This window comes from Protomyctophum bolini, assembly GCF_963924005.1.
Source record: "Protomyctophum bolini genome assembly, chromosome: 12".
Taxonomy (NCBI): domain Eukaryota; kingdom Metazoa; phylum Chordata; class Actinopteri; order Myctophiformes; family Myctophidae; genus Protomyctophum; species Protomyctophum bolini.
The window spans coordinates 31,780,381-31,801,496 of record NC_137873.1 but is presented as its reverse complement, the minus strand read 5'-3'; the positions used below and the strand labels follow the sequence as shown (position 1 = coordinate 31,801,496).

At 41.7% G+C, this 21,116-nt stretch overlaps 2 protein-coding genes across 2 annotated transcripts in view; both read right to left on the bottom strand.

Moving 5' to 3' along the window:
- Positions 1 to 5,496: 5,496 nt before the first annotated feature.
- On the bottom strand, positions 5,497 to 6,645 carry LOC308326213 (ceramide synthase 2-like; the record flags this gene model as incomplete). The annotated part of the gene is made up of 1 exon (XM_080779021.1): positions 5,497 to 6,645. The coding sequence occupies one exon, from the start codon at positions 6,643 to 6,645 to the stop codon at positions 5,497 to 5,499; it is 1,149 nt and encodes a 382-aa protein (XP_080635147.1).
- A 171-nt stretch (positions 6,646 to 6,816) lies between these two features.
- The window catches only part of fndc7a (fibronectin type III domain containing 7a), a gene marked incomplete at both ends in the record, with an annotated part of 38,097 nt that continues 23,797 nt past the window's right edge, over positions 6,817 to 21,116 (bottom strand). The window contains 3 exons of the mRNA XM_080779020.1: positions 6,817 to 6,840; positions 9,629 to 9,818; positions 12,128 to 12,236. Of these exons, the coding sequence (XP_080635146.1) occupies positions 6,817 to 6,840; positions 9,629 to 9,818; positions 12,128 to 12,236 (323 nt within the window). The remainder of the gene's footprint in view (positions 6,841 to 9,628; positions 9,819 to 12,127; positions 12,237 to 21,116) is intronic.

The window sequence follows — 21,116 nt, the reverse complement described above, 5'->3', positions numbered from 1 at the left end:
TTGTGTCACAAACGTCAAAGCCTTTAGTGTTACTTCATATATACGTCCTGGCCGCAGCCCTCTGACCAGTTTATTGGTATTGGTTATACCATCCACCATAACTGGAGCGAAGCTTGTTGAGCCCACAACTCGGAGTTCCAATAAATAAGTTGTTGCACCAGGGGTAGTATCCCATACAACTTGCAACGATGATGCTGAGGGAGATGTTATTGAAGTAATATCACAGCCTGGGAAAGAGAAATAAGTAAATTATTAAGTATGCCACAGAGTGCACAAGTCATAAAAGATATGTCCTCGAAATTGAGCTTTAACCTATATTTATTTGAAAAATGTCTTCTAAATTCTGACAGTTTTCTGAAATACCTATGTTTCTATGTCAGTGTATGTCATGGACCCCCAAATGTAATTGGCCACCGACCCCCATCTGATATGTTGTTCCAGGGAACCCCCAGAAGTAATGATTTGAGTTAAAAATGTTTGCTCTGTAAGAATATATATCCAAAGATTTGCGCCACATTTTCGTGATTTTCTATGAGCTTGTAGATCTGCTACAGCTACACCAAAACGGGTTCCTGTCGAGAATGGCTTAAATACGTTGTGGTTTGTGCTCTTATTGTAAATCCACAACTGAGACATTATTTAGGCAATGGAAGAAATTCCAAGGTCCAGATCAGAAACCAAGGTTCTGCAAGAGTCTGCAGCTCCATGTTGAATGTATTTGTCCATGGTCTCTTCTGGGGGGTCCACACAAAGGTCTCAGTATCCAACTGTGGTTACATCTCAAGATGTATACACTCTCAGTTACTTTTAGAGGCCTTTGTCTTTGCTTAACTGCATGGTGCCCCTCCGGGTGATGGCAGAGCCATATTGGCAGCGACCACTCAAGAGTACCACCCACTCCTCCAAGCTATGAAATGTGCGCTACCAAGATAATCCATCCAAATAAGTGCTCCATTCCCTTTGGCAAAAACACATGCCATAGAAGATGTAACTTCTACTTTTGTTAAATTGTATTTACCATTCAGTCTTTTGATTTTGATTTTTAGCATTTGTAGCTACAAATTATACATTGGTATAATATTTGTGGGAAATAGTTTTCAGTAAAACTTAACAGTGACTAATGCTATACATCCAAACCAAAACAAAAACACACTCACCGGCTGCGGCCCACCCACCTAAGACATACTGAATCTGGGGGGGGAGGGAAAGCAATGTTTGTAAGTGAGAAAATATCCCATACGACTTAGTGCAAACAAAGATGCAATGTTATTTCTTAGTAAAATAACTATTGGAAAAGAAAATACAGCACAAAAAAAGAAAATACAAATAAAACAAAAAAAATGTAAATCCAATATGTTTACCTGTGTCACAGACAAAAGTATAACAGCGATACATATTATCCATTGCTTGTCCATGATAACTGTCAGGCGTTCAATAAGTTAGATCCATGAATAGATGCTGGGTACCGACAGCTCTTCTGATACTTTTAGAGGCTGCGCGCTTGCTGACCAGCCACCCCGTGAGCCAATCAGCGCGTCCCAAAGGAGGACACGTACATTCCCCAACGCCCATGGGCTTTATGTCATCATGAGAAACAAACAGAAACATAGTACTCCATATAGCCTGGAGTGTGGTGGATGAGTGGCTGGGTGTCTGTGTGTGTGTGTGTGTGTGTGTGTGTGTGTGTGGGTGGGGGGAGGGGAAAAGGGGGGGGGGGGGGGTGTTCTGCAGGTATACTGTCAGTCAGTCCTCACCCCTCAACACCCCCCCCCCCCCCCCCACCTGCAGCCCCACCCCACTCACAGTAATGTATTACCGAATGTAGGTGTACTGTTACATTTTGGATAACGTCCTCTTGGATTGAAATACGAAGGCATGAGTTCTAGAATTTAGTGAATCACATTAATTCCTCTTTTTTTTAAGATTTATTTAATGATAATGCAGACATCATCATTTAAAACAATGAATTACAGAATCATGAATTTATTTATTTATTATTTTTTGATTCCTCTTTAAATTAATATTTTTTTGTATTTTTGTGGGGAAAATGTGCAAATGACTTCCCCTTGTTGTGAGGTATTATTCCTTCTCTTGCAACACATTAAATGACATCCTTTTGGATTGATTCAATGTTGCGGGGCGCTTCTCCAACGTCTGGCTTTGTGTCACTGGTCACTGTGGTCACTGGTCAAGTCTATGGACTTTTTATGACCTGAATTTTGTTCCGTAAAAACATTCGGGCCAAGTCAATGGCAAATGACGTCATGTGGCGTCCTCTTGTGACGTTATGTGGGTCCAATTATGAGAGGCGCTCCTCACTTCGTTACAGCTTTGTTACAGCTCTGTAATTAAATATTAACTACTCATTTACCCAGGACATTAAATGTTGGGCTAAAATGTTAATGATAATTATTACATATTTACACAAAGCTGACACTAGTTTTAGCCCCCAAAATATACGAGCACATCACTATATCGATATCATCTATACAATATGTTTTTTTCCCCCGTGACCAGATTCATTTTTTTCCTCTTTTTTATTTTCATCAAAGGATATGACTACTCAAGATGGCATCTTTGTTTTAAAGTGAACTGGGATCAATTATTTAATTTGATTTAATTTAATTAATGAAAAACGCTAAGCCATTTCATGTTGAAACAAACACTGCCAGATATTTGCCTCTAGTATAATAATAATAATGATAGCTCAGATTTATTTAGACGGATAAGCGGTTGAAGATGGATGGATGGATGGATGGAGATTTATTTAGCGCTTTTCTATGTACCCAAAGTCGCTTTAGCCTCTAGAGAGGCTGGATGACTGGAAAGTCATGGGAGAGGCTGCAGGATGACGGGAAAATAAGAAGTATTTCCTGGTATTCACACCTGGTTAATGCTTCCATTGTTCCTGCATGTGTGCCTCAGCGAGAATTAAATGAAAGTGAATACAAGTATACGGCTTATACAATGAATGGAAAGCTTCTCTCTTTTTTATTTTCAACTGTAATCAGGGTCATCATGACCTAGGTAGAAGGCTAGAAGCACACTGGACAACAAGCCATTTGATTCTTTCTCTGTCTTTCAGCTGCTATCGTCCTGTCACTCCCTTGTTACAACTGACCGTATACAATACTATAGGACCACAATTAAAACAAGCCCTCAGGGCTTTTTGTGTTCCTTTTAGCATCATTCTATAATCATAATCACTGTTCTTTTTGCAAACTATTTTTGCAAACCTTGAACTAAAGGTTCAAGGTTGTGCTTTATAGATACATCTTGTGTACAGGAAAGGTACATAATATTAAAACTTATTTTTACACTAAGAAGAAGAAAGAAAGAAATAATACCCATTACATCACGTAAATACATCCAGGTAAATTTCCTCTATAAATTCATTATGAAACCCCACAAGGAAGTCAATAACTTACAGTAACTGAGTACTTCTCTATTACTCTGGGCGACAATCATTTTATCATTTCTAAATGACTACAGGGATTTCCTGCATAGAAACCTTTTACAGTATCCAACACTGTATCCCGGAACATGTGTTATGTAAGTGAACGTGATACTGTGTTATACTGCATGACAAGGCGAGACAATAGGTCCACACCTCTGCCTCCCCTCTCCGCCGCCTCGCCAGATGATTCTGTTTGTCTCTAAGCTAGATGAGGTATAGCAGTCGATGCCATTGTGAGAGCTCCTATGGTATGCAAAGTGTCTCTGTGTGAAACGCATCCTCCTTGGTGTCAAATAGCTTGTGCTCAGTTCCCCAGACCCATAGGGATCAATAGCCCCTGAAGAGACGGCGTTTCCATTTAGCTGGCCATTGTTCCATGCAAATATGTTCAGAATTTTGGCAAAGTTCTGGGGGGGAAGGGGGAATCATACTATTGATTTAAATGGTGTATGTAGTGTTGTATATTCACATTTAAGTATTAAAACACACCGGACACAGGGCTGCCTTGTAGTCTTTACTGGTTCACTTCAATGAATCAAATCCCAGTCACATTTCATGTAATCACCACCACTTAATCACATAATGAACCACCTGTCTCTAACATCCTGGTACCCTATGCAATACAAGTGGCTGGACACCACATCCCTCCCCTTCTTGGAGGATAACCATCACCATAGAGAAATGTACAATATTCGAGAACTGAGAAAAATCATAATGGCCCTATAGTGCTCAGTTTGTAAATTATTACAGAAGGTACCCCATAGCGTGTCTCAGTGTCTCAGTGTCTCAGTCTCGGGTCCTTCATGTTTGCAGAAGGCACATTTTTAATTGCGCAAATCAAGAGTTTGTTTTGTGTTTATTGGTTTTTCTTTATTTTAATTTCATATTACACAAGTTTAAATGTCGCAGAATCCGCTCAATATAACAAACAGCAGTTTTAGGATCACAAAATACTTAATAATTAGTCTTGAAACTGCTGCTTTGAGAGGTGTGAGACAGCACAGATCTTTTATGGCCTTTTTGTCAGCTCCTTGATTTGAGTTTGAACGTTCAAATAAGTATATCTTTTTACTATTTTAAGATTTTAGACACATCATTTGAACTTACAGTATAATGCTCTTTAATCAGCGTAAAAAAACTAAAACAATGGTCATGATCACATGAACCTAGCATTCCAAAACATTGCCAAGCCACATACGGCCTTACTGTGGCTGGGTGACTTTTTATTTAGTAAGTAATATATGCAATATATTTTGCATCGATTACAATTGTTCTGTTCTTGACAAACAGAACAATTCTATTGTTTTTGATACAATACGGGGAGAGTTTGACCGCTCCCCACCCCACCACAACCCTGACCCCCAAGAGAGGGAGAGAGAGAGTTGCGAGTGAGAGTGCGCGCATGCTCACGGGCGACTATAATTCATTGTTGTAGTTATTGTGTTTGGGTACAAAGAACAACATGGTGCATACAAGCGGCCGGACAGAATGGGTTTTCTCAGGAGGGCGGCTGACATCTCCCTTAGGACAGATTGGGAATGCTCAGAGCAGAGCACTGCTCCTTTGTGCAGAAAGGAGACAGTGGCAGTGGTTCTCAACCCAGGGGGGTCCCCAGATTACCTTTTCAATACTGCAAATAATATTCAAAAGTAATCAAAAACTATACAATAAAATAAAATAAAAATAAAAAAGACAAACACTTAACTGCACTATTGATAACCAAGAACAGAGAACGGGAAAGTGTATTAGTCTCACTAGAGACCAATAGGAGGAGAGAATGAGAACCTGGGACGGGAAGTCATGCCAGCTAAGGCACTTAAATATGAATATTTATACACAGTTATAGCATGGCTTCATAACAGTCTCTCAGTCCCTCCCCCTCGTTTTAATCTGTGACCTACGGGGGAAAGAAGACCTGTGCGTGTGCGTGTGCGTGCGCACATGCATGCATGTGGGCTGTCTCCTACTGTAGTCTTTACATACTGTAGGTCAGTCTAGAACCTTTGGCCACCTTCAGGCCACATGTGAGGGTTCTGTTTTCATTCCTGACACCTCTCTCTCCGCAGGGGACGATCAGCCCATCTTTCTATCTCGCTATGCACGTGGCCTTTTTTGGAGGTTTCCGTCGTATCCTCATCTTCAGACTCCGTCTCGTCTTTGTCACTCCGCACGTCTTCAGCATTATCGTTGCCTGGAAGTAACTTGACGGCCATGCGCAGGATCAGGACAGCCCAGAACATGTGCAGAAACAGCAGCACAACCAACAGGCCGTTGAAGAAGTACAAACCGAAGAAGGGCGGGTACAGCGTCAGGGGATAAACCCACGTCGTGTGCATGATCCAGAATGGGAGGAACACGAGGCGCGTGGTGATGAACACGACTGCGAACAAGGCGAAGAGCAACTCTGCGGTTTTCCGACGGCCTGCGTAGTTGAACATCTTGGCAGACTCCATCAGATAGTCTGACGCATCGTGCAGCAGCATGATTAAAGTCCCTATCCGGATGTAGTTCACCAACCAGGAGAAGCTGATGAGGAGAATGGTGGCTACGTGGTGAACTATCTGTTCCTTGAAATCTTTGCGTTTCACATCCGTCGCCACACTTAACACCAGTGACATGTAAAATCCCAGTTCAAGCATGTAATACCAGTACTGGGAAGTAATCAGCGGCATTTTAGGAAAGTCTTGCCACATCATCTTTATATCGTGGAACCATGGTTTATCAATAAGTACTGCCAGGCCAGCAAAGAAAGCAACAAGGTAAAATGTAAATCTCCAACTGGCTTCACGGAACTTCATGAGTTTGCTTGGTCGGTCCAGGTTTCTCCGACTCCTGAACCATCTCTGGATCTGTCGTACTGACCAGCCTGTCTGCTTGCTTAGACTCTCCAAACAGCTCTTTGATTGATGTTTCGATAAATTCAAGAATGAGGACTCCAGTGTGGGATTTGCGATTAATCTGACACGCTGGTTGTCCTTCACCCCAAGTAGTTTAGCAAGTGGAAGAGCAACCACGCTCTCAAATATCTGTCTGATGACCAGGAAAGACAGAGCGACGGGGATGGTGGCCCACAGGTCTCCTGCTTTAGGAAACACCTTACCATCATGGTCCTGCAGATCAGCCCAGCCAAACCCAGTAGGAAACCATATCCAGTCCTGCCAGAACAACTCACTGAGACTTGACAACATCCTCTATGTGGTTCTGCACGTAGGATGTCTCTCCTCTCCTGCACGATGTTTTGCGTGATGTTCTGATGACCTGTTGATGTTTCCGATCAGATCAGATGCAATCCGTCCTCTTCTCCTAAAAACCACCGTCACACTTTATCCCACTGCTGCAGTGGTTGATTGGAGGCTCACTCACTCAAAGGGAAGACAGTCAGCCTGGAGAAGTCACATCTAGAGTTCGGGTCACTTTGAGTTTCCAGCCCTCACACAGGCTTATATGGAGAACCCTGATGTCATTAGTATATATGCCCATATATGGCCATGCCCATATAGTCAGTCCTTGTCATAGTGACATGAGGGTTATAGTCTGAGTGATAGTGATGGTGGTGGTCCGCTGGCCGGGCCCGCACAGCGCCGCCCACGACTATAGCCAATATAGGATATAGCCTACCGTATTACTTATTATATTATACTGTTTATCTTCACTGGTAGAAACCTTGTTTCTCCATACGTCTACTTTATCCATGAATACATTTGGCCTACTTCGTCGTAAGGCAGGGTTGTGCAAAAGTAGTGAAAATAGCCCATCTGAAAATTGTTGGGAGGTGAGTGTTCCAGTCTGTCTGTCGGTTTTATGAATATTTAAGCACATTGGATCCATCAGGAAATCTTTTCCATTTTATGAAATAGTTTTGGAGATACAAGGATTCCAGACCGCAACGCCATTATACCGGTAAGGGAAAAAAAGAAAGAAAAGGTGTTGTACGGTACCCTGTCCTTTTTTCTTCTTTCTAATTATTTGTTTGGCCCAAAATATTTAGTTTAAGCCTTGGACAAAGCCAACTCGGCTCCTGACAAATCATGGCAATAAAGGTACTTAAATAAATAATTTCTGAAAAGTCTATGGGGGAAATTAATGGGAAATTCTCTTCCGGGCTATGAAAGGCGACACTCTATTGCTCCCTGCTTCTGTGGTCTTCGTCAGTCACAGGTGCAGCTGACTTTGAAGCTCTTCAAATGCTTGTAGTCTACTAGTCTGTTATCCCGAACGGTCTCTGGTGATCACAGAGCTCTACATGCATTCTTAGAGCTCTGCAGTATATCTGTGTCTTCTACTATACTTGGTGGCCCAATTAACGCCCTCCTGATGCAGCCCCACTACAGCCAGTCCGAAACGGTTGAGAAATGACCGAGTCACAACCATGCTGTTTTCACAGAATATCAATACAAAGCAACTGTAAAACACCATATTTCAATGGTAGTGGATGGATTTTAGTCCAACCATGAAACGGCGACCAATGGGTGCGAGGAGGGGCACAACCAGGGGACTTGACAAAGGTTGAATTGACATAACAAGCTGCCCATGCACAGACGGAGATGGAGGATTTCCCAGTCAGAACTGGCTGATGTGGTCCGGGCCCGGGAAAGAGAAGTCTGGGATTCAATGCTGGAACGGCTGACTCCGCAACCCGACCCCGGATAAAGCAGGAAGGAGATGGATCGTGTATATGTGTGTGTGGGTGCGTCTGGGTGTGTTTTCTGAGCAAGTGCATTTCATTGCCATATCTTTTGTATGGTGTATTGCTGTGTTTATTGTGCAGTGTTTGCTCTTTGCTCTGGAACACCCTGAGTTTCACCCGTGGGGGATTAATAAAGTGTTATTCTATCCTATCCTATCCAATGATAATGTGAAACCCGTTCTCAATTCCAGTCCAAGCTTGTCACATCATATCAAGGCTTTGGCAAAACCCATGGTGTCCTAATCTGAGTTCCCAGACGTTCTAGCCACTAGGGGGGGCGAGGAAAACAATGGTGGCCGAATTTCGGATGACTGCAATGATGTGCATTCTGTGCAAATGAAAGACCATCAGCCACAGCAAGAGATCTCTGTACGTAATTCATCGATTTCAGTCCGTATTTCAACCCTGGCTAACTAAATTGTATTAAATATGTCGGCACATAATCAAATTAATTAATTAATTAATGTGTTATGGTCATGATTCACCAGGAGCCTGGATGGCTTGGTTCCAGACTTAAAATAATGTGTATAAATAATATTTCCGTGAATCTCTATGGGAAGAATACATGCCATTAGTTTTATATTGGTGACACCACAACAGGGGCACCACTGCTATGCCCTATTCAGCACATCCTATATACTGTACTATTCCACATGCTGCTTCAACATGTTATCCGTTACTAACCGGGCCAAACTCACAGGCATAATAACCAGTAAGACGCGCAAACGCGGGAAGCGAACGCAGCTGAGACCCTGCAGATCATGTCTGTCTGTCTGTCTGTCCCGCTGTTACTGTATATGTGGACCTGGCCCCTTTTGTGCCCATATATGGAGCTGAGTGGACCTGGCCCCTTTTGTGCCCATATATGGAGCTGAGTGATTGCTGATGCAACACACTCCATATTTGGATAGCAGGACAGACACACACACAGACATGATCTGCTAGGTCTCATAGTAAGTGCTCACTGCATTCGCAATCACTGCGTTCGCAATCAATATTTACCGTGCCACACTAGCTGAGCAATATCCACCAATTAAATACCACAAGGTAGTTAACAGTACCGAAGCTACCATTTACATGGTGCCCCATGTCTTATCAATTTTGAGTTCTGAGTAAACTAGTGTTGTTTTTGGCAGCAGATTTAGATTTTAGTTTTAGTCATAGTCTCTTGAATAGTTTTCATTTAGTTTTAGTCACATTTTAGTCACCTGGAATGTTTTAAATATCATAAGATTTTAGTCAACTAAATCTACAGTTGATTTAGTCTCAGCCTTGATGTGAGCTTGTAGATCGGCTATTTTCAGCATGCAACTAATTGTAAAATTATTTATACTGGATCTCTTTTCCACAAGTCCCTTCCGAACATTTTAGTCTAGACATCGTAGCTTAGTTTTCATTTAGTTTTCCTCAGTGGAAAAAGGTAGTCGGAAAACATTTTTCGTCATAGTATTAGTCGACGAAAACAACACTGACTCACTGCTCACCTTGTCAATGTAAAAGTCGACCTCGGAGGCCGATTGGAACTCTCCGTCTAATGCGGAGATGCCACTGGTCCACACCAGGTTCTTCATCTTATGTTTGAAGACCAGGAGCTGGATGCGGAACTCCTGCTCCGTCATGTCCAGGAACCCTGCCAGCTTAGCCACTGGCATGGTGGTGTACAGCTTCAGGAAACTGGACAGAAAATGATGTTAGAGATATAGTAATGTACAATGTTTGGAAATAACTATGAACATCTTTTAACCTTCCTGGGGTAATGGCATATGGGTGGTGACCGACACTTTGACAGTACATTGAACTAAGACTGCCAGTAACAATTACACTCACTCTCAACCTGGTAATTACTACATTAATATACCGTATGCGATTCATATAAACCCTCGAATGAGTGTAAAATGAGGTTCTCGGGCAGAAAACGATGGTAAATGCATGTTACAAATAAATCTGAACGCATGCATACACCTTGGAATGTCTTAACCCATTTAGACCCGAGGCCGATTCTTTCTGAGTAACCTATGTTTCTATGTCAGTGGTGCTCAACCTTTTAAATAGCAGATCTTCAAGTTCATAGTGCGGCGTAGTGTAACTCTGTTCCACGCTATGAGCTTGTAGATCTGCTATTTTTCAATAGCTAAAGTATAACATAATGCTTCCCTTCCTGAATGGGTTTTTGCGAACGCAGTGAGCACTTACTACGAGTAAGACGAGCAAACGCGGGAAGCAAACGCGGGAAGCAAACGCAGCTCGTACATATTTGGGTTTTGGACGTATAGCTGCTTTGGGGACTCCTTATATGGTGCCCCTTTTGTGCCCATATATGGAGCTGAGTGGACCTGGCCCCTTTTGTGCCCATATATGGAGCTGAGTGATTGCTGATGCAACACACTCCATATTTGGATAGCGGGACAGACACACAGACAGACAGACAGACACACAGACAGACAGACATGATCTGCTAGGTCTCATAGTAAGTGCTCACTGCGTTCGCAACCAACACCGTTGCCAAGATAATTGGTCTCTCCAGTCCCACATGAAGACACACACCCAACCTCACAGAACAAAACAATAAAGCCATTACACGCACTGACTGGCACTGCAATCTCAGCTGAACAGGAGGGCATCACACACCCAACTCCATCACCATCTTTTACCCTGCTTCCCTCCAGGCACAGGTACAGAAAAGGGCCTCTGTGACCGCCTGATTACATAACAGGGTGACATGAGGCTGGAACGCCAAGCGAGGATGACTCAAAACCAGTCTCCATTGTGTCACAAACTAAGAAAGGGAAGAAGAGAGGGTAAGGAGATCCAGGCAGGAAAATAAATAGAGTTTGAGCGCTTTTACCACAAAAAGTACAGGTAAAGGGTTTTCTTCTGTGTGGGTCTTAAGCCCAAACCACACCAAAGGGTCGTGTTGGGACAAAACGGTTTTTAAGGCAAACCACACCAATGCAACTCCTTGCAACACAATGAGTTGCATTGTTGTGGTTTACCTTAAAAACCGTGTTGTCCCAACCCGACCCTTTGGTGTGGTTTGGGCTTTAGATATTTACTTTTGCTACAAACGGTACAAGCGAAAGGTTTCTTAGCTATTTACAAGCTTTTGGTAGAAACTGTACAGCCGAAGGGTCTCTTAGCTATTTTCACACACTATATATATATATATATATATATATATATATATATATATATATTAGTACTGAGATAAGATATAAACGTGCGTGAGCAAAGCAGCCGCTGTATTATATATATATGCATTATGCATTATATACAGCAGTATACATATTAGTCTAGGACGGTGCTAGGACATGGATTAAGATGCAAATAGTTTGTGCGTTTCAAAAAAATCACACCTGAAGTGAGGGGCGCTCTTATCATCGTACATCATGACGTAACGTCTATTTGCTCAGATACATATGACGTACATTCTCCATTCATTGTCAATGGGAATTTAATGTTTGTGTAAGACGAAAATCTACACTAATAGCTGAATATAGGGGCTATAGCGCCCCTCAAAAAAAGGAAGAAATATATCAATATGTCCGTATACAGACAAACATGTCCGTGGCAAAGACCTGGTCTTGTCCATGGTACATTTTAGATTTTCTTATTTTGATCATAACACGCAATTACTGAATGTCAGTCTCCATGTTTTTTTCAGAATATGTCTGATATACTTATATTTACTATACTAGGAGTCCAACGAGTACTAGTGCAGGTTCTCAAATGTTTTATTTGCTCAGAGTTACAGGCCTGTTATCATCATTCAGGGATGTCTCTTTATGTGTTTCTGGTAATAGCAATTTCATCTAATTTTGTATGACCAATGGCAGACATGTCCACCATAGGGCAACATGGAAATGGAGGAAATATAAACCGTCACCAAGCCGTCACCAAGTAACACTTTTCCTCACTGCAACCGAACATGATTAGGTCACTAATACAATATACATCCTATAGTAATTATACCTTGCTCTTATTACCTGATTTGCTGCAGGTGCGCCTGTGAGTTGTAGAGCCTTTTAAGTCCGACTGTCAGCTCCCTGGGATCCGGGGACGTCCAGGCTTGATGGGATTCCTGGGGGTCCCCAGCTAAAGGATTGATAGTTTTAGGGTGTACAAATGGAATAACAATGGAAATCCATTTGGTTCCATGCATTTGAACACTCTTGGAGTGATAATATTAATAATAATACGATAATATTACAAAAATGGCTGCTGGCTAACACAATAGCAAAACCATACTGAAATAGTCTAAATACTGTATACCTGTATGAATACAAAGTGACAAATAAAGAAACATTTGAAACTGTGAATTACAATGCTCAGCATTTTTAAACCAATGACAATGAGTACTATAGCTGCAACATGAAATAGATCTTATTCACAAAGAACATATATTTTACTGTAGCTTCTTAAACCAACAATAATGGAATGTAATTGTAGTTAATCTCTCTTTAACAAACAAATACAGTTATTTGTATTATGTATTTCTCTTTACCAAAGTTGAAATGTACCTGCTTTGAACATGGACATGCTTTGTTTTCATTCATTCTTGAAGTTTGCTCCTCTCAACTTTTCAGAAGACACGCTAAAAGTATGGCATAGAGTGCTGCTTCCTGCTTCCTGTTTCTCAGTTTCAAAATAAAAGCTTCACAAAAGCAGAGACTATAAAAGACGAATTCAAATGCAAAGCTTTCAAGCAAAACACTGTACAGTTTGAAAACAGTTAAACGACCCAAATATGGCAATATAAAATTAGGCAAACGTCCAGTGCATTATAGTAGCCTATCTTTGGAAATCCATTGGCTGGTTTTTGTTGGCAATATGTTAATTGGGCCATCTGCTGGGCCTTATTCTTATGGGAAATTACGCATAGTTCTATATTTTAAATGCAAGGCAGTGCAAGTGGTTCGTTACAGGTGTCCGTGGCCTAATTAAGTAATGCATATAGCATATAAAACTTAGAGGGGTCCTTGAAATTTGAATGTTTATTTTCTCACATTTAGACACCTGGTTATCTTTGTGATAGTCCACGCAGGACCATATAGCAGAGTGACCCATCAGACTTGCACATTAGAATCATCTTTATTGTCACATCACATGATTACAGGTGTGAACAGTATGGGTGAAATTGTCTTTGCTCAACTTTGCAAGTCGAGTCAATTTTATGTATAAAGCACATTTAAAAACACAAAAGGTTGACCAATAAAGTGTTGCAGAGTTACTACAATGTTTCACAACAAAATTACAACAACAATAAAAGAAGAAAGCATGATAAAAAGTCAGTGGGATCTGCATAGGAAGAGTAAATGAAGGCCTATTCATACTCCAATTTTCATCACCTAAAACCGCCGTATAAATAGGACTTAACAAGAATGAGAGAATAGAGAAGAAAGGAAAAAGTCAAATACCAGCAAGGCACTTAAAATGTAGTCCAATAAACATAAGGTGATATGATATGATATGATATAGCCTAGTACTTTATTGTCAGTTCACACTGAAATTTGTCTTGCGACCCAGCAGCCAAGTATGCAGAACATATATACACACATTTTACATAACACAAAGAACAAGACAATTTACAAGTACATAAAGACATGAAGACAAGAGCAATATCCACCGCTTAGATTACCCCGTGGATACTACAACTCCTGATTAAGGTCGACTAGTGGACAAAGGACCTCTTTAGTCTGACCTTATTGTATGCTGCTGGTACACCATATCTCCTTCCTGAAGGTATAGCAAAGGTGCATGATTGACATTTTTAATTGGCAATGCTAGATGGCACTATGTAAGGCATGACACGTCGGAAAACACATCAGCAAAGACCTGTTGCAATGAAGAAACTTTTCTAATTTGATGAGAGCTGGTGGTCATCACAACTGAACAAACTGGGCCAGGGCTAGTTTTTGTTACCATGTCTGTCTGCCTGTCTGCTATGCCTGGGACGGATGCTGCAAGCGACATGTGTTGCTAAGTATATCTCCACGAGCACGAGCAGAAGGATTGTCTGTCAATCGCTCCTGGTGTGTAAGGAGACTACAGACCTTTGCTTTCCGCACTGAAACTCACAATGTATGAACAAGCTCTCTCTCTCTCTCTCTCTCTCTCTCTCTCTCTCAGCGTGTGACCCTTTGTCAGGACCCAGCCTCACTGTAACAGAAAGAACAACAGGATAGTGTGTCACTTAAGAACACACCCGTAATTACCATGTCCTAATTACTGTACCAGGCTGACTTGCCGGAGTTTATATAAGTTTGCGGATATAAGTTTGCATGCAGAGCCAATCTCGGTTGCCCCGCTCACAGGCGGCGCCTAGACCATGCCCCACTGCCACTGGCTCGCTTTGGGAAAAGCCTGGCCGCAGTGCTGTTTGTCATCATTGACATACAGTAAATACAGATGCCGCATTGGCCTGCATGGGGCCATATACAGTACATCATTGTGGCTGCCATATTAGCTGGGTCAGATTACCATAACTGTACTGCAGTAGTCTACCTGAGACTAAAACTAGTTTTTCTCCCGTTTTATAAACATTACTGTTACTAACTATGCAAGATAAGGTGTTTTGGTATGAATTTCCCCTTGGGTACAATAAAGTCTAAAGAATATCCACTCCGCGGTCCAGCATGCTTCTAACCTCTTGCAAGAAGCAAGGATTAAAAGACACTTAATAGCCTATTATAGAGACCATTAAATGTAATTTCATGTATGTATTAATTGATTGTTGTCATATCCCAGTTTTCAAATTGCGTTGTAAACCAAATTGTGTTGTATACCCCTGTTGACCCATGAATCCAATCCAACTTTACCAAAGAATAATCTTAATAAAGGAATTCCAATTTCTAGTCAGTTTCTATTTAGTTTCTGCTAATTCATTCGCCTCTCATATATCAATCAATCAGTGATCTATCGATTAAAGTGTGGTAATTGTTCGCCATAATGCCATTGTTTTTAACAACAGACACACACACACACGCACGCACGCACGCACGCACGCACGCACGCACGCATGCACGCACACTGGACTGGCCGTTCGTGAGTTGTCCCAGATTTCCCAATAACCAGCATGTCCCAACCACCACCTGAGTCAAATATTGTACTGTAGTCCCCTGTACACCACGGTGTTGTTTATGTTATCAAAGTTATGTACAGTATCGTTGCACTATTCATGGGTATCCTGTAACGGCGTTGTGAGTGTTCATAACAGCCATAAATATGTCTGTTTCTATAGGATGATGGTAACAATAGAGTTCTGGGTATAGAAGAAGTTAAGAACAGAGAATGCAGTCAGACTCTCTACCTCTAGTCTAGGACTTTAGTCTCAGGTGTGGATTTGCATGTAGGAACAGAATGTATAAGGATCATGACAGCCATGGATGAAGATGGAGAGGTTCTGCAGGAACATTTGTTGTGTCTGACACAAATTACCATAAGAGTCCATGTTTACATGTTTATTTAAGTTAAATTAACAAAGGATTTCGCTGTGGCGTCTGTAAAATGACTGATGGACCATTGTGAGCCGGCCATGTGATAATCTGACAAACTGTTATATAGTCCTACAATACTACTATCTAATAGAAACTAGAAGGCATTACTATGGGGACATATCGGTAACTGATTGAGGCCCCATAATCTTTTGATTTCTGTTTTATACACATTTGAACCTAACAGAAGTTAGGCCGTGTAGATACTATGGTCACCCATGAACAAACTTATTTTCCCACTATGGACTTTATTTTTAAAGTAAAGCAATGGCTCTCACTCTCCCTCTAGATAAATCAGTCGTAAATCATTTCAATATCCAGAGAATTGATGTCAGCACGGCAGCTATACAATTATACAGCACCCACCAGCTGTAATTGAAATACAAGCAATAAGTCCAATGATTTGGTCTGAACTGATCGCATTTTTGTTTCTTGTAAATGCTATGTTGCCTGTATCAGTCAGATAACTCACGAATAGAATGAACCAAAATGTTATGATATAATTTGAAATGTGGATATATTTTTATCTTGGCATTCAGTCTCTGTTGCATTTTTCTTCCTGCTCAGCACATTTTATGGCAGTGGGAACAAACAGCGCATATGCAGAAGGAACAAGGAACGCAGAAAGAGCACAGACTTAGGTGAGCTTAAAGTCAACGTATGACATATGGGACATGCAGAACACTGTATACACCCACATGGCGTGTTAACCTCTCGAGTGTATGCTGACTGAACCAACTCGCAGGCTATGTACTGTACAGTACAGTGCGGATCATTTGTCACTAAATCCCACAACACCGTTTCAGTTTGACACTCGAACAGAGTGACTGGATATAGGCCAGCTTTTCTAAACCAGCCAGGCTTGGGGAGGGACGGGGCACGCACAGGCCTGGGAAAGTGATGACGGACTGAACAGCTACTGTATATACGCGTTGGAAAAATGCAAATGCGTGCCTATAAACTAATGGGAAAGCCACCATGCATGCAGCCACATCAAACGTTTTCATAGGCTTGCAAAAAAGGTGAGTTTTTAGTGTCTGATACAACAGAAACAGTGAAGATAGGACATATCCTGCTGAAACATCAACCAATCACGCGCAGGTCGAGGCGAACGCTCCGTACGTCGAGGCAGGTTATGACAAAGGTCAAAGGTCGAGACTACTCGTCGCAGTCGAGGATGGAGCTCGCTGTCTCTCCTTTTCTTATAGGAATACCTCAGCTCCCATAGACAGTTTTGTAGCATTTAATTATGTTTGCACTCTATTTACAGTATGCATTTACTCTGATCTTGCTAAGAGTTGTCTGCCAACGTTGTAAGTTGTCATAGAATTCATCTTTGTCAATGTACCCGCACTCCACCCCCCCCCCCCCCCCCCAGTGTGTATAGGCCCGATACACACCCACAGGACATAATTCGCAGGATACAGTGTTGTAATGGAAGAAATATGGCTCACTTTATTGTTGTCATCAATTGGCTAGGAGCCATGCATCTGATGAATGCAGCTGCATGGTAACATTGAATCTATCCTTGGCAATATGATCATATACAGTTCCGTATCATCCAGGGGGCATGCACGCAAACATTGGTTACTGCACCTGTTGCTCCACCTTTACTGTGACCTACATTTAGGAACACGACCACCACTGTAACCCAAATACATATATTATTACACATAACATGCCCCCCCCCCCCCCCAGGAAGGAAATCTAACATTTTTACAAATGAAATTCATGGTAGAAGAAAGGGGGAGTCCCTCACACAGTCGCATAATTAATTAATTCACAGTCAGTCACACGGGTGAAACGTATTGGAATTTCACAGTTTGTATTGCAAACAGCACCTATAACTAACTACAGTTGTCAGATGATCTGAAACATCATCTGAATTCAATGTGGTCACTAGAACAGCGGTGAGCGTACATGCAGTAACAAACCTATCGCTTTTGAAACCAATCATGCATGCCATCACCCCAATAGTCGCACAATTGCAACATGCAACTATAGCCTACTTGCAACCAACCATTATCCCAAATGGCAGTTGCAAGGAGTTGCATTTGTGTTGACTGCCTATGTCTGCCTATGTGTAGTCTGTGTAGCATTCTGCAGGTGAACAATTAAGTCACCAATATACATATTCATCATATTGAAAAAACATCTAAAATCGATATAAAAAAAAAGAGGAAACATGAAGTCATACAAGGAATGGAGCGCGAGGGTGATATACTGTATCAAAAGTTAAAGTTTTAGATGGACAGTCATGCCTTACTGACTGAGACCTATCAACAGTCAGCAGATACAAGCTCACAGAGTGTCCCTTTGTGCCGCGCGCTAACTGCGAGCTAGTTTATCTGCTATTTTGGAACTTTTTAAAAAAGGCTTTCAAAGTAGGCTACTAAACTACTGATTTAGACGGGATTTGTAGAATCGGCGTCAGGTCTTAAAGGGTTAGAATTATGATAATTTTAAGCCTCCATAGTGCTACATATAGTGCATAAATATTTCCCATCTGGCACTGGCGACAGGTCTTCTAGGGAAGGTAGGACCAGACTTCCTGTTAGCAAGCTGATCTAAGGGTGTGGAGGTGGATTATGTGCTGAAGATAAGGTGGTGTCATTGATCGATAATTTTGATTTGTTGTTGGTGGAGGAGAGGTCATGTGCTCCTCGATATGATAAATCGGCATAGTTCACTATAATTGTGGCCCTGCCAACCCTAGCTGTAAAAAAAACCCATACTGTAAGCTTTGTTATGATTTAGGAACGGTACAGGAATTTGACCTTCTAGAAAAGTAGATTGTTGTCATGGCAACGCCAGCAGCAGAGCTGTCTCTCATGACAAGCCTCTGTGTCGTCCCGGAATATAGTTAAGTAACTACAAATCATTCTTAGACTACATATCCCATATTGAATCATTTCCATTGCAGTCAGTGCCACGTATACTCTGTACACCATTTTGAGTAACACGGTATAAATACTCTCGTCCATCTTGGGGCGAGGGGGAGAGAACCATTTAGGACAGGTCCCGAGGGACCTCGGGACCGGTCCGATCTAATTGTAAATAATAATTATTGCTGCATGTTCAATCTAATTTCTTGTCTCTCCCGATCAAACAAATGAAATGACTAAAAACCACATCAGCTCTGGACATTACTTTCTTTCCGGTGGAACCTCTTTTAATCTTTGCATTCATCTAAGGTAACATTTTGGTATTTAACAGGTTATACTCTTAAAGTAACATTATCCACAAATTACATTTCACTTGGAAAGTATTCTGTCTAAGCTCCGGTAGATATTGTAATTAGAGTACTTTCCAAATAAGTATTTAGACGGCTCCGGTATTAGCACCGGAGTCCTCCGGAGCACAGCAGCTCGAGCTATCGAAGTCCTTATCAGTCTACAGTAATTATACAGTCCTTGTTAGTCTCTATACATATATTTTACAGAAATATATCCATCAATTGGTCCTCGATCCGTTCTTTTTTAAAGAGTTTAAGTCTAATTTATGATAGCTGCTCTGACAAACAAAAAAGCTGCACCATGCGGTCTATTTTTAGATAGCGTCTCCTCCACCGGAGTCGCCACGATTTATTAAGAGCCCATAAGGCTATTAGACATTAATTAATTACATTGTCTATTTTGGGGGACAAACCCTCACAATTATTTATCAATAAAGTTCCACTCGGACCGGGGTCTGGTCGTCGTCATTTGTTCGATCTAAGATCTTGGATAATGTCCTTTTGGAGACATGCCAGCTTCAAGTCTGTGGATACGAGAAGCCACGTCTGGCCTTTCGCCTCCACGACATCAAAGGATCTGCTCTGCACTGCCTGGTCGAAGCGACCCTGTCTTCTGCTCTTTCCATAAAGTTAAGTAAATCCTCCAGTCATCAATTTTGTTTAATCTGTTAATAATTTGATCTGTAATTCATGTCTAGGGCTTAACTCTGGTTCATGTCTCATCACATTGTTTTAAAGTTACAAAAAAGTAGGAGATCGCCAGAGGAGTCCCTGATACCTGCAGGCGTTCATTCTATTTATTTGAATTCTTTTTACCACAAAAAGTCTTATTTCTTTTTCATTTCGGCCACTATCAGAAGTTTGAGGGTTCTTATCTGTGGAATGCGTGAGGAGTGCTCTGTCTGTGTGAAAGGGGAGGGGGGGGCGAACGCCTTCTCCTCTCAGCCTCTGTCTCACTCTCTGTATTCCTCCTCTCTGTGTGTTTCCCCCCCCACCACCCCACCCTCCCAGTCCCTGAGTGTGTGTAGTGCGGTGTGTCGGGCAGCGATGCCAGATACGGGTTTTTACATTCTTCCTGTCTCTGTCTGCATGTCTCTGTGTGAGCGCGTGTGTGTTATGAGGTTTCCATTGTGGAACGTCTGCGTATGTGTGTCTGAGTGTTTGGAATATTAGAATTAAATTAGTTAGTATTGTTTTCTATTATGTTCATAATAGAGGTCGCATTTCTGATATCTTGCCCGCATTTTTACTAGAACATAGCTTTTTTGAAGTGTGTGAGTAGAAAGCAATAAATTTATCATTTTACGGCCTTTTCAAGAACGCTTCTCTTCCTTGAGTCGACACGAGGATAGAGAGCAGTTGTTGAGCATGAACAGATTAGAGCATATCCGGTAAAACATGAAGAGTGTGACGGCCAATTTAACTTGATATGAGGTTTCCATTGTGGAACGTCTGCTCTATGCTAAAAATTGGCTAGCCTCCATCCTTCATGTCATCATATTATTATAATTTGGCATTCCCCTTTTGACATCATGGTATCATGACAATGTACTTTCCCTGGAGACTTCCGCGAATGTTCGCGTGGGGGGCTCTGAGGAGATAATACGACGGTTAGTTCTGGATTAACGACCCAGAATTCACAGTCTGCTCTGGTGAATCTCACCGTTCTAAGACTTTTGACGTCTCGGGCGTCCCGGTTGTGAAGTGATTCAGTTGTGTGCAGGAGTATCCCCTGGGAGTAGTCGTCCCAGCAGGAGCACACGTGGTCATATAGTAATGTGGGGAGATACAGCAAGCTGATTTAGCGATACGGCAGCCATCTTTTGCAGTTGGTTAGATCAGTTAAGGAATATCTCTTTATGTAACATGTGTGTTTTAGTTAAACGGTCAACAGCCCCCCTCTGTCTTACTCTCTCTCTCTCTGAACCTGTTTTTTTGAACCCACAAGACTTAAGGAAGGACAGACATAGGTTGATCAACCGCATAGGGGTCCACAGATCAACCGCAGTAAAAATGTAGGGGTCTACCGACCAACCGTGTAGGGATCATAGTCTCTCTCGATCCTTGGCTCTTTGTGTACTATAAAAAGAAGACAACTCTCTCTAACTGTCTGTACCATGTGGAACAAGTCTCTAATTTATCCGTTGATTAGGGCCAATTAATCTCCACATGTCTGTTGAAGTTGAATCTGAAATATGCATACTTTTTCTCCCTCTATCCCTTTTCATGATAACTATGGTTACTATT